Source organism: Phyllopteryx taeniolatus, chromosome 6 (assembly GCF_024500385.1).
Source record: "Phyllopteryx taeniolatus isolate TA_2022b chromosome 6, UOR_Ptae_1.2, whole genome shotgun sequence".
In the NCBI taxonomy this organism is placed as follows: Eukaryota; Metazoa; Chordata; class Actinopteri; order Syngnathiformes; family Syngnathidae; genus Phyllopteryx; species Phyllopteryx taeniolatus.
Window position 1 is genome coordinate 31,323,923 of NC_084507.1, and position 12,357 is coordinate 31,336,279.

General features: G+C 51.2%; 1 protein-coding gene across 5 annotated transcripts; it reads right to left on the reverse strand.

Annotated features, from left to right (window-relative positions):
• Positions 1-37: 37 nt before the first annotated feature.
• ptpn3 (protein tyrosine phosphatase non-receptor type 3) lies at positions 38-12,167 on the reverse strand. Of its 5 annotated transcripts, XM_061775552.1 has the most exons (27): positions 12,029-12,139; positions 11,189-11,335; positions 10,487-10,602; positions 9,600-9,734; positions 9,459-9,501; positions 9,254-9,335; positions 8,829-8,873; positions 8,666-8,718; positions 8,175-8,292; positions 8,000-8,087; positions 7,805-7,893; positions 7,647-7,710; positions 7,327-7,529; positions 7,125-7,250; positions 6,882-7,034; positions 6,209-6,287; positions 6,057-6,134; positions 5,916-5,972; positions 5,428-5,584; positions 5,166-5,341; positions 4,854-4,944; positions 4,694-4,755; positions 4,474-4,620; positions 2,973-3,101; positions 891-1,036; positions 683-818; positions 38-607 (listed from the first exon to the last, which is right to left on the reverse strand). In XM_061775552.1, exons 3-27 carry the CDS (start codon positions 10,553-10,555, stop codon positions 533-535), a joined length of 2,601 nt encoding a protein of 866 aa, XP_061631536.1. In that variant the 5' UTR covers positions 10,556-10,602; positions 11,189-11,335; positions 12,029-12,139; the 3' UTR covers positions 38-532. The 5 variants fall into 5 exon arrangements, 4 of the variants coding, with proteins under 4 accessions (XP_061631536.1, XP_061631537.1, XP_061631535.1 ...); XM_061775553.1 differs by lacking the exon at positions 11,189-11,335 and having other exon boundaries at positions 6,057-6,131; positions 12,029-12,167; XM_061775551.1 differs by lacking the exon at positions 11,189-11,335 and having other exon boundaries at positions 12,029-12,167.
• Positions 12,168-12,357: the final 190 nt, after the last annotated feature.

The window sequence follows — 12,357 nt, forward strand, 5'->3', positions numbered from 1 at the left end:
TTCTTTGTAGGAGGATCCTAATAAAGCAGACCAAGGGTGTACAAAGCAGTGTTTATTTCACGGTGAGAATAATTTAATTGAAAAGTGGCAGCAACACCACAGTACCCCAACGCAGTATTTTGTGTAGTACACACACTTGTGCTCCTCTACTAAAAGGCCTTTTAAACACACAAAGCACACATTACAACATATCACGCCGCCTTCTTCCGTCCGCCGTCCTGCAGACGAGGCTAACTTATTCCTGAGCTTCGCGACCTCAATTCGTTTCGTGCGTCGCATTCAAGGTCGGTCGGCGCCGTAGGCAGAGCGTTAAGGCGGACGAGTTTAAAATTCAAATGGTCCAATTTGATCACAGCTACAGAGCTCACATCCGGCTGCGTTCGGACGCGACGTCGTTCTCACCCAGACCGCCTCGCGACACCGCAGGTGCAACAGAGGTTCGTCTCTCACGGTGCTCGTCAGCCCCTCGGTGGGAGTCGCTCGAGTGGAAGTTACGAGGCTCAATTTCCTCTGGTGCTCGTTCTGATTTGGGCTACGGGGCCGCAGAGCCCCCTTGCTTCTCCTTGTAGACTCGCAGGATGGCCTCGCACACAAACTGGAACTGACACTGGAACAGACCAAAAGAGAAGTCTTGAGACGGGGGCCGGGGGGCGGTAACTGGATGAGGTTTGCTCCAGCGTACCGTGGTCTGAATCATCATGGCTCGCTGATCTCTCAGTGTTTTGACAATGTCCAGCGGAAACACCGGCAGCCCCCGATCCAGCAGCGTCAGCGCCGTCTCCATGGTGATCAGAACGCCCGTCCGTCCGATCCCGGCGCTGGAAGGGAAGCGCCGGACCGGAGTGATACGGCGGAGGGCCGCGCGTTCAGTTAGCGGAGGCGCGCGTTACCTGCAGTGCACCACGAGAGGCTCTCGGGCTCGCCTCCTCTCCCGCGCCGAGCCGACGAACAGCAGGAAGTCGGAGGGGTCGTCGGGTACGCCGTGGTCGGGCCACGCCACGTACTGCAGGTGCGTGACCGCACGCTCTTCGCCCCGCTGAGTCGGCGCACACAAAAAGATCAGTAGCGGCTAGCGCACGACCTCTGTCGCGACATTCGACGAGAGCGCACCTCCTACAGACGGTTTTGTTTTTTGGTTTTTTTTAAATTTGGCCTTGAAGAGATTTGGAAAGCGGCTATACAAAGAAACAGCGTGCAATCAAATTTGCCGTCGAGGCACGTCGGCCTCACAGTACGGAGGTTGGAATTGCGCAAAGTTTGAACGTTAAACGCCTCGTCTCTCATCGAAAGGAAACAATATATTCCATTGAAATGCGTTCACAACTTTCTGAGTTAGATTGGTAACAAACAAAAACAAAACACGCGTACAAACTTGTTTAGTGACATTAATAAACCAGACAAGAGCTGGCACTGCAGTGACTCTGTTTGGTGTGTGAGAAGACAAAAAGAAAGATGGCTGCCGTGCGTCGTGATCCTGAGGTGAGATCAGAAAGTGCGGGTGACGACGGTGGGATGAAAGCAGGAAAACAGGCGGAGAGGATTGAGAGAGGAGCGCAGAAGAGCTGAGTCGATTATTCTTTTTTTATTTTTGGGGGGGTTTAAAACAGGCATGCGGCCTGCGACTCCATGCGGGGATTAACGGCAAGCGCCAGGGTAACAGATGGGCCCACACGGGCGCATTTGCGCATGCGTGTGCGCACGTTCATACTTCATGCCTCCTTGTGCATTGGCAGCGGGAAATTCTCATCACATTGTACGGGGCATTTTCATTTGTTTGTTGTTTTTTTTTTTTTTTTTTTTTTCTTTCTTGGAAACAATTGACCTTTGAATGCAGAACAACTGCCAATAATTGAAATACTCATCAGTAAGATTCATTGATTTTGCTAAGGAAATTCAGTGGGCCCTATCTTTAGCGTTATCGATCAAGTGATATGAAAATGAGCAATTTGACGATGACGAGCGTGCGCCATGTAAGCCCGCCCGCCCGCCCGCCCGCATTCGGGTGTTGCACTCGCTCACCTGTGTACACACACAGCGGCCCGCCTACACGGAAATGAGCGCGTGTTGGCTGCCGGTAACTTCCCGCGGAGACGGGACATATGGCGCCGAAGCGGCACGCGTCGCAGAAAACTAGCGCCGCGTCGGCTGTCGTAATTCGCTCGTGCGGCTATGAAAGTCGGCGTTAAAGGGCCGGCGCGGGGGATTTGGTGGCGCCTGGCAGTCAAGCGAATAGCCCCCCCCCCCCCCCCCCTAGCATGTTTCCTAGCATGAAAGCAAAATGCACCGTGGTCCTTTAGGTGTCTCATTTAACATGTGTCACTGCCGCTACATGTCCCGGTTGGATCACATAAATATCATTAGCATGCTGTGATATTGTGACTTCTATTCCACCTGTTTCGGATTCAAATCGGGGGAACACTAGTACAGCAGCGCCTCGGTTTTTTCTCCCCCCCGATTGGCTGGTGGGTATACATTAAAAGCGTGTGTCGCACCCAAAGTTCAGCCCAAGTTGAAACTGCCTGAGAAATTCATCCACCGCCCGACCTGTAACCATGGCAACATTTGTAAGAGCACGGCTGCTTCGAGACGTAGACAACTGCAGCGAGCGCTACTGGCTTGAGAGCGTAAAGAACGCGATGGAGGGCACGACGTAACGGGAGTGCGTTGATTGACAGAAGGGGGGGGGGGGGGGGGCATGAACTTTAGGTTAGGACTTGATTATTTTTGATAACATACGCTATAAGTAGCAACGTGACAAGACGTCTGTCAAAATGCCGAGTTTGGTCGTAACGGCGACATCCACCCGAGTACAACGCAGCAAGAATTGTGAAAATCGGTTGATGGGTTCCAGAGAAATGGAGTTTTTTTTTTTTTTTGTGGCGGAAAAGTGGGAAAAACACAACACAGGGTGTAATAGATTTGAACAAAAATACTCATTGTGAAGTGAGGAAAGTCAGGTTCTCCTGCTGTACCTGAGTGTGCGTGAGGGTGAACTGCCGCGTCACGTAGGCCAGGTTGCACTCCTCCGAGTGACACTTCACCCGCACGTGTCCGTAATCCTTGCCTTCCGGCGGATGCGGCCAGTACTGGTGGCACTTGGTCTGCAAATGCATCACAGCGAGCGGCAAATGACGTTACTCGAGTCGCCAGTGGCGATATCATCTCCACGCTCTTGAAATCTAACTGTGACTGTACGTTTGCGGACCACGGACCAGTGGGGATTCATCTTGAGCAGGCTGTGAAGTGATTTGTCAACGCGCGCGAGCCTCAAGACGGGAAAATGTCAAGGCACTTGGCGAAGAGCCGAAAAACGAACAATTAATGAGCGTTTGAGGTTACCAAGCAACAGGCGAGCTGCGAGGGAGCGCACTTTGTTTGTTCAAGACCTTGATAATGACGCCTTTCTATACAGTACCGACCTTAGCCCGACAAGTAGCGAACACACACGCTCGTAACGAGACGGACAGGAACAAATGCAAGTAAAGAGCAATGTTTAGCTTGATGTTCGACGACGGTACCGTAGTTAAAAACAAAGCGATGAATTCTGGGCTGCCATAATCTTTTCACTAACTACATTGCCAGTGTGAGGAATGGTGCCAGTACTTACAGAAAACATAAATAATGTTTCAATGTTTTGCACTGAATATTGCACTTTGAGGTACATCCTTAGTTTCGTACCTCAGATTGCGTTTGTGTTTCCACATTATGGATTACAGTCCATAATGTAGTAGTTTAATTCCACAAAAAAAAAAGTCCATTCAAGCAACAAGATTTTCTTCATGTTTTTTTAGACTGTAGGGTGAAAGCTGCAGCTGGCTCCTCGCGTGGACTGAATGGGTGGTCACAATGAGGAAGTGACGCACTAGCGAGAAGTACAGTGGCCTGAAAGGTTCAAAAAGAAAAGCGCTCCGTTATAAAAGTGGACCAATGTGATAGTGTGGGGACAAATTACATGTTATACCGTAGTTGCTCATGTATAATACGGTCTCAAATATTATGCGCACCCCCAACATCGACCCCAAAAATCCCCAAAACTCTCGTACCCATGTATAATGCATATACTCACAACAAAGTATTACCCGTATTAATTTCCACAACCCCTAGGTACCGCTATACATTATACAATGTGAAAGAATTCTTTTCATTTTCCTTATAGCTATGTATAATACGCCCTATCGACTTTTGATGAATTTTGGGGGGAAAACATGCACATTACACATGAGAAATTACGGTAATAATGATTCTTCCTTTCCGCTGTGTTTGAGTGAATGTGACACAATTGTCTTATGTGGGCACATTCACATAAGGCAAAAATCACAAATGAGCCTTTTCATTACCCGTGCAGTCATCGCGCATCTCATAAAAGCGGAACTACACCACGTTGGCATGTGCGGTGTCCCCTGGCCGCTCACGCGTTGTCATCCCTGAGCAAATGTGTGCGTTTGTGCGAGGGAAGCGGAGTCGTACTCGTACCCTTCCCCGCTCCGTCAGAGTTGTAAGCATGACAACGGTGTGCGACTGCTGCTCCCAAACAGTTTGCCAAAAGTGAGCGCAGGTCTGCGGCAGTGGACCCTGAGCTGCAACATAACGTAAACACACCCCAGACACCGGAGGTTCCACCTAAGAAACAAACGCACACTTTAGTGCGGGACATACTGCACGCGAGAGGTAAATCCACGGCTGCGACGCGCACCGCGACGTGGCTGGCGTTGATGTAGTCGTCCTGGCCCTGGAGGGTGACTCTGGTTGCGTCATCTGCAAGCAGACTAGGACATGAGCACCTGAGCATATCCACGCACCTCGACGACGACGACGACGACGAGCGGTTCAAAGTTCGACAGGGAAGCACTCACAGGGTAAAATGTCCCTGTAGCGATTCTTGTCCATGTTCTTGGGAAGCCGAGCGCAGCTTAGCGACAAGCCGGGCTTCCTCCTGTATAAATTCTGGGAATCATAAGAATGCAAACGAGTGAACGCACGTACACAAACAATAACTACAAATACCAGACTGTGTTGGGCTAGTGAACATTAGGGCCAGCATCTGCCAAAAACTGTGACTTCCATATTAGTGTCCACTTTAAAAAAAATAAAAAATAAAATATTTGATGTCACGCAACCCCAAACGCACTTTTGAACATCCGTCAAGCTCTCTGTAACTCAAATACCTCGAAATGGAAGCACAGCGTTCCCGACTGAATTCCTCTCTCCAACAGTCGCATGGATTCGTCCAGCGTGGCGACCCGCTCCGAGCGGCCGGGAGACGGCGGCGCGTCACCCTGGGACTGAGCGGTGAGGGCGAGGGCCGGGGACGGCAGCAGGAGTGCCGCCGCTCGGCCGGGACCTGGAACGCAAGGTCACCCGAGGGCGGCCGCGGCCGTGAGACTCGGCCTCGGCGCTCATCTGCCATTTGCGTGTCGGCGAGCGGACCTTTGCGTTTGACGAGCAGGGCCAGCTCCCGGGAGTGCGACTCTCTGCTGGCCCGTATGAACATGACCACCTGGTCGTGCGTGTGTTCGGAAATGTCTCGACCGTTGATGAGCACCACCTGGTCACCCTCCAGCAGTTTGGGCTCACATCGACCGGCCTAAAGACGAGTCAGCGTCACTAAACAGTAAATAGTTCCGAACCGCCCGGAGCATTCAGGGGGCGTGGCCTCAACAACAAGTGTAGAAACTCCTGACCTGCGAATGCCCTCTTTATTTATGTTAATATACAGTATTCCGTTTGATTCAATCACAGTCAATCACAGAATAACATTTTCATCTGCCGATATATTAATAAAATGAATAACGACGACGACGACAGCAGCAGGATAATAGGAACATGTCACTCAACTCTTCTTTTCGAGTCAAGAGATTCTGCCAAATTCCCTCCCTGCTGGCCAGAGAGAGAACGGCAGCGTGCTGGCGTCTTACCGGAGAGTCAGGTCTAACGCGGGATACGGCGAGAGCCATCTTCTGATCCACCCCGCCCTAAGAGGAAATCAAATAGCAAGAATGGAGCGAGAAACGCACCACAGCAGCCGCGAGAGGACATGTTGACAGTCTTGCACTCACTTTAACATTGAAGCCAAACTTGCCCTCGTGATCAGGGGCAATGCGTACCAGCAGCAGGTCGCCCTCGCTGAGGGCCTGCTGGATAAACAAGCGCTCATAATCAGCACACAACAACGCCGCTGAACCGTACGCGATGGCAATTCATGAAGTACCTTGTTGCTGTAGACGGAGCCGCTGACGCCGTCGTCTTCTGCTGCGCCGTCATCAGCTTGCAACAAGATCTCGCCCAACCTTTGGTTACGCATTGTGATAAGAGTGAGCGCCTTCATAATCATATCACCTTACATGTTCGTCATGTACGGTCCATAACAAAAAGCACGTCAGATTTTCAGCAACAAGTCAGTTTCACGGGCGGGTTCGTGAAGCCTTTTTGTGGTTAAAACGTGGTTATGCGTGTACCTTATTTCATCAAACAGGGTTCAAAGTGCAGACTTACGATGGCGCATGCCCACGTGAACCAAACTCAACTGTTGCTATCGTTAAGGTAACTCAGCCACCTGAAAGGCACCACCGGTTTTGGGGTTTTTTTCCCCCCTGAGCGGAAACGCGCCACCCTAAGAGATCGTCACATGCATTCTGACAGCGAGTCAATTGAGCATGTAATTGTTCTAAATGTGGAAAAACAGGTTATGAACAGACAAAAAAAAAAAAAAAAAAAAAAAAAAAACTCTCTAGGGTGGATGTGGAAATGCAAACAAAAACAAACAACTCAAACCAAGGGCTATTTGTTGCGAGGAGGGTGAATTCAAGCACTTGAAACTTTGAGGAGCTCATCCAAAATTCAAGTCTACAAAGTGAATCAGCGATTCGAGATGAAGCACGCACTGATGCGGCGACGCGTCCCCCTCGCTGCTGCCGACGGACGCCCTGTACGTGTAGAAGACGTCTTCGCCCTCCGACGCGTCTTTCTGCTCGCCGCTCAGCTCCATGGACGACGGGCGCACTTTGCGGACGCCGTGGCGAACGCGAGGACTCCGCCTGTCGCGCAGGAGGAGGAGGAGGAGGATGATGATTCTAGAAAATTCTGTCAGGCGAGACTTGGGACTGTAGACTGGACGGCGCTCATACCAGTTGGGCGCGCTGGGGGGCGATCTAGACGGCAGACTCTTTGTTTCCAAATATTCTGACGAAATGGACCGGCGCAGGACTGGGTTCCACACCATCCCGCCCACTACACGTTGGCAAACCGGACCGCTACAAAGATGTCGACAAGATCTGTAATGTTTCAGTATTTACGACAGAAATACACACGATACACGATGGGGGGCACCTTTCGTTTTTACTGTTCGCCAGGCCCAGGTGCTGAGTAATCAGCTGCCTGTAGGAATGAACGTCGCTTTCGTTGCGTTTGGGGCTCCCGGCGCTGCGGTTGCAGCTGAAGAAGGAGTGATGATCCACACAGGAGCGCCACAGGTTCTTGCAGGTCTTGGAGCACGGCAGAACCAGCGACACCAGGCAGTCCCGGGTCTCCCCCTGCGGAACAGCAATCGCATGACACGGCGAGGTCATTACAGTGTCGCTGAAGCGACTCGTTTTGGCGGCCTTGGACTTTTGGATCACTTCGGCGATTCACAACAAGAAATGACTCACATGTTTGCGCTTGAGATGTATGAAGAAGCGCTTCCTCTTAAATGAAATCTTGATAATGTTCCCCCTGCGTGGGAGCGACATCCTTCGCTGTGAACTTGAGCGCAAAAAGAGAAAAAAGGCAAACGACAATCCGATTAACGCGGCGATCGCTCACTCACCAGGGGAAGAAACTGGAGCAAACCATATTACAGAATACGGCAACGCCGCTTGATGCCAAGCCCACCGTGAGAGGGGCATGGTTGGTGTCCTGAGAACACGAGAGAGAGAGAGAGAAGCGAGCGTGTCAACGAAATGTCGGCCAGGAAAGGAAAGCGGCGCACGGGTGGAGCTTTAAACGCGGGAGGCCGTGATACCAGGGCGGCGTGCGGCTCCACGCCGTACAGCTCCAACGTCCGGGCCGTGTTGAGGAAACACAGCTCTGCCTCACTCTTCGTCAGACCGCTACATGGGCGCACAACGACACGCGCGTCAATCAGGTGACGACGGAGCGCAGCGAGGGTTCCGAGCGGATGCCACGAATCGCATTACTTGTGCTTGGGATGCAGCTCCTCCACTTTGGATACAAAGTTCTCGTCCTGCCCGGGGATGAAGTGGCACTTCGACAAGTAACCGCTTTGCTGGGACGGGCTGTGGTCCCCCAGCTCGGCTGGAGGTCAAAGAGCAGGAGAAGTGGTCATGACAGGATGACGCCGGTGCGCTATATTGGCAAACGTCTTGGGACACACCTCATGATTATTCACCCCTTTGCTAGCAAATTCATCGTAAAGGCGACAAACTGCGGAAAACGTATGATAAATATCAATTTCGGATCGTGCTGCCTGGGGGTGGGGGCAAACTGCAAGGAGGTCAAACGAGGAAAACCTACGACGGATAAATGGATTTCAAAGTTCCGTATGATTCTCCTAATCCGCTGGTGTCCCAATACTTTTGCAGAGAACCGGAGAGCGCATTCAACAGCGCGCGACGATCCGCGCAGTTGCTCTGAAGTCATTCACCGGCGGTTGCCCCGGGAGACTTACACTGGACGGCGTAAGAGGCCAACACGACGGCCGAACTCAGCGGGCACTGCAACCTGCAATCAGCGTGACACAACGGAACAGCTATGAAAGTGTGCGCAAACGGGCCCGGGGGGGGGGGGGGGGGGCGACGTCGCGTGCGTTCGGGCTCGTCGTGCGCACCCACCTGCCCTCTTTAATGTCAGTCCTGATCTGGAGGAAGTAAAGGTTCCTGCGGGGGCCGAATAAAAGAGGCTTGAGCACAGGGGAATGAAATCATACCAAGAAACACTTTGTCATTGCTCACAACGTAGCCGCTGAACAGATACCGCTTAGTACACCTGCACAATCTTGAAAGATACGAGTGCTGTATCCAAAATAGCGCTTTGATCAAGAGAATGTGCGTCGGAGAGATTCCACGACGTTTATTACCGAGGGGTCAAAGTGTACCGCATCATGTCGACTAAGAATGTAAAAAGTTCTACGCTACTGCTACGACGACCACGATAGTAAAACATTTGAAAATCATCCCAAAGTGAGCGATGTTATCTCTGATAAAGGCAGACGTTTTGTGGCAACAAACAAAACAAAAAAAAAATAATATTAGAGCACCTCGTCTGTTCACGCTGCAGAGAGTTGGGATCGGAAATGAAGAAGCGCACCCGGAAGTTTAGATAAAAGGGACACGCCAGACCTGCGGAGACATGTTCAAATCTTAAATCCGCAGTCAGCTCAATCGCCTGCGCGGCGTCTAACGGGGATATCCAAATGCACTTTGGAACGGGAGAAAATTGCCAGTGAATTGCCCGGTAGCCACCTTTTAGCTGCTTCTTCAAGGGTTTCTCAGGCTCCAACCATCTCTGAGAGAAAGAAATTCATGAAACATAATGTCGGAGAGGGGATTAATGCAAGCACACCCTGTGGTAAAACGGCAAACGAGCGGGTGCAATGTGCTCACGGGCGAGTGCGCGTCGGCTGCGACGGAGGTGACGGCTGTGCCGGACTCTCTGATCTGCAGACTGAAGAGCTGCCTCTCCTGCAGGCCCAGGTGGTCGCACACTCGGTCCAACAGAACCACACCTTCATCTTGCTTCTGAAAACAGCAGCGCCGCAGATGACGCTACAAAGACCTCATTGTCCTACCCGAAGCGCTTTCCTTGTTTTCCTCCCAATCTTTCTCTCATTATGTCGGGAAACATTTTGCAAGATCGCCACACAAGAACTGTATTGCGGTCACACCAGGGGGGGGGGGGGGGGGGGGGAACAAACAAACAAAAAAAAACGTGATAAGCTTCATTTTTCGCATTTGGCAAAACAAAACGAAGCAAGTCCTTCTGCTTCAGGTCACCGGCGGCAGGTGTGTCTTCTTTTGTCTCTTATGAATTAAAGTTACGAGCGACGCAACTTCCCTGCTCTTCTATTATACTCTTTCCTTACTAACCTCTGCAGCAAACATCAGCAGAAATGAAAGTGGCGAGCTAAAAAAATAGATATAATGAACGTTGCTGTACAGTTAAAAAAAAAAAAAAACATTTAAAAACGCAACTCGAAATTTGGACTTTTTCACTCCAATGTATCATGTGACTGAGGGATCTTATGTTGCATTTTGAACATTCAGAGCAAAAAAATGTCGCCTGAGAGCGCAACACTGTGATTGCCTTGCAGCAAACTGGACGCGCAACATTTGCATCTCAGCGTGGAACGACCTGCGAGGGCTGAACGTCTCCTTGACACCGAGGTCACCGGGTGAACAGGAGATGTGGAGCAATGGGGGACCGTCAGCAGAGCGCGGTGACATAGCGGCAAACATACGATCTCTTCATATACACGGGGCAGGTGTCGTACGTTGACTCGGAAGGTCTCGATGGTGCCGTCCAGCAGCTGAACTAGGCAGAGCAGGTCCGGATTTGGCATGTCTGTTACCGCGGTAACCACACCGGCCCCTCGTGCTGGTCACGGACCTGGAAACACACACGACACGACACGACACGACAACAAGCGTGAGCGGCGCGCTCCCGAGGCCGTCGTCTGCCAGCGCCGCAGCGCAGAGTCACGGACGCGGCGCGACTGCGGGCGGTGGCGGACCGACGGCTCGTGGGCCACATGCGGTCGGGCGAGAGGACACCGCAAACAGATAAAACTGTTACGGAAATGCAGTGTTGCCTCGCTAGATCACAGATTCGGTGCATCGCGGATTATTGTTCATATTCATATAGCGCATAATTCGACAAAAACAAAAAAAACAAAAAACAAAAAATCACACGATTTGGAGGGTACAGCGGAACATTTTTTTTCATTTTCATTCATTGATTGAAAACCGGGACATTATTTCAAATTGACAGTGCCGAAAATGCGCAGACATAAACTGATTATGATTCCGTTCCTGGTTTGAAACGTAAAAGCAGATGTTTGCAAAGGTTAAGTTAAAAGTTAAATGAAGTTAAACAATGGCTCATCGTCGCCTCTCGCGAAGATGGCTGAATGAGAAGAATGTCAAACATTCCTTCCCCCCCCCCCCCCCCCCCCCCCCCCCGAGCTCCAACGCACCCATTTTTTTTGGGAGTTGCAGGCTGCACACGTACACTTCGAATGCATTCACTGGCACTCGTCAAGGGTGCTGGAGGAATGTCCCGGCATGCATGCGAGTGTGCCCAGTCCTGTCTTGGCTTCCAGGTAAACGATTAATGGATCGCACTTTAAAAACACACACACAAGCACCCACAGTGTTCCCAGTTAATGTTTGAACACGGTGACACACTTGGAATGTATTAAAACCGAGCTGAGCTCTACTTGATGGCCCGTTGTAAGCCTCTCACAGGCTTACTTACAAGTCACCGTTTTATAACCGGGATAATCGGCATCTACATGCCGGTCAGCATCTCGATGCGATTTGTTGACTGGGACACGCTCATTGGTGCGCAATGAGAGATCGCATTATATTTATGCAATCTATGTCAGTGACGTATAATGACAGGCAGGGCAATGCAATGCTCTTCCACGAGATGGCAGAATGCCCATAATGAAGCATAATGAAGTGCCCTGAGATGTCTCTTTTTCAAATGTCAAATAATCATGTTGGGGTTTAAAACAGCCCGATGTGGACTCGTCGACAAAGAGTACAGACACAGAACAGAGCCAACGGGGGGCTTCTCTAAAGAAGTAGCCACAACGACAGTATGTTGTGGTCCACATCGCGGCCGGTGACCTCTGCGTACTTTGAACCGAACGCGGAACCTGTTGACAGCCTGCGCGTGCCCGCGCGCGTGCCTGACTACACGCCCTAAGCACGAAGAAACGAGTCAACTTGTGCTGCAACTCGGCCGACATGAAACTTTTCTTGGGAGGAAGGGAGGCGGGACAGAGAAGAGGGGAAAAAGTCACGTCTACCTCCGTCGTCCCGCTTCAGAGGCGAGTGAGCGGCGGCGGCGGCGGCGACGGCGACGGCGTCCGACGACCCAAGCGGAGGAGGAAGGCGAATATCCGGGACACTTCTCATCACCGGCTGCCCTGATTGCGAGCAGCCCCGCCCCTTCGCGACGCGCGCTCCCGCCGCCCAGAGCTGGACGTCACGCTGCCGGACGGGCGCGCGCACGCAAATCATAAATAGCCGTGGTGCACGTTTCGACACACTTTCTGGTATTGTATATATATATATATATATATATATATATATATATATATATATATATATAAAACAACAAATAAATTAAAAGTGA

Coding starts and splice junctions, on each gene's coding strand:
- ptpn3 (XM_061775551.1), bottom strand. CDS start 10,555: ATGCCAAATCCGGACCTGCTCTGCCTAGTTCAGCTGCTGGACGGCACC. Junction 6,135..6,208: donor GCTCCGTCTACAGCAACAAG/GTACTTCATGAA, acceptor TTGTTTATCCAG/CAGGCCCTCAGCGAGGGCGA. Junction 1,037..2,972: donor TCACCCTCACGCACACTCAG/GTACAGCAGGAG, acceptor GCGCCGACTCAG/CGGGGCGAAGAGCGTGCGGT.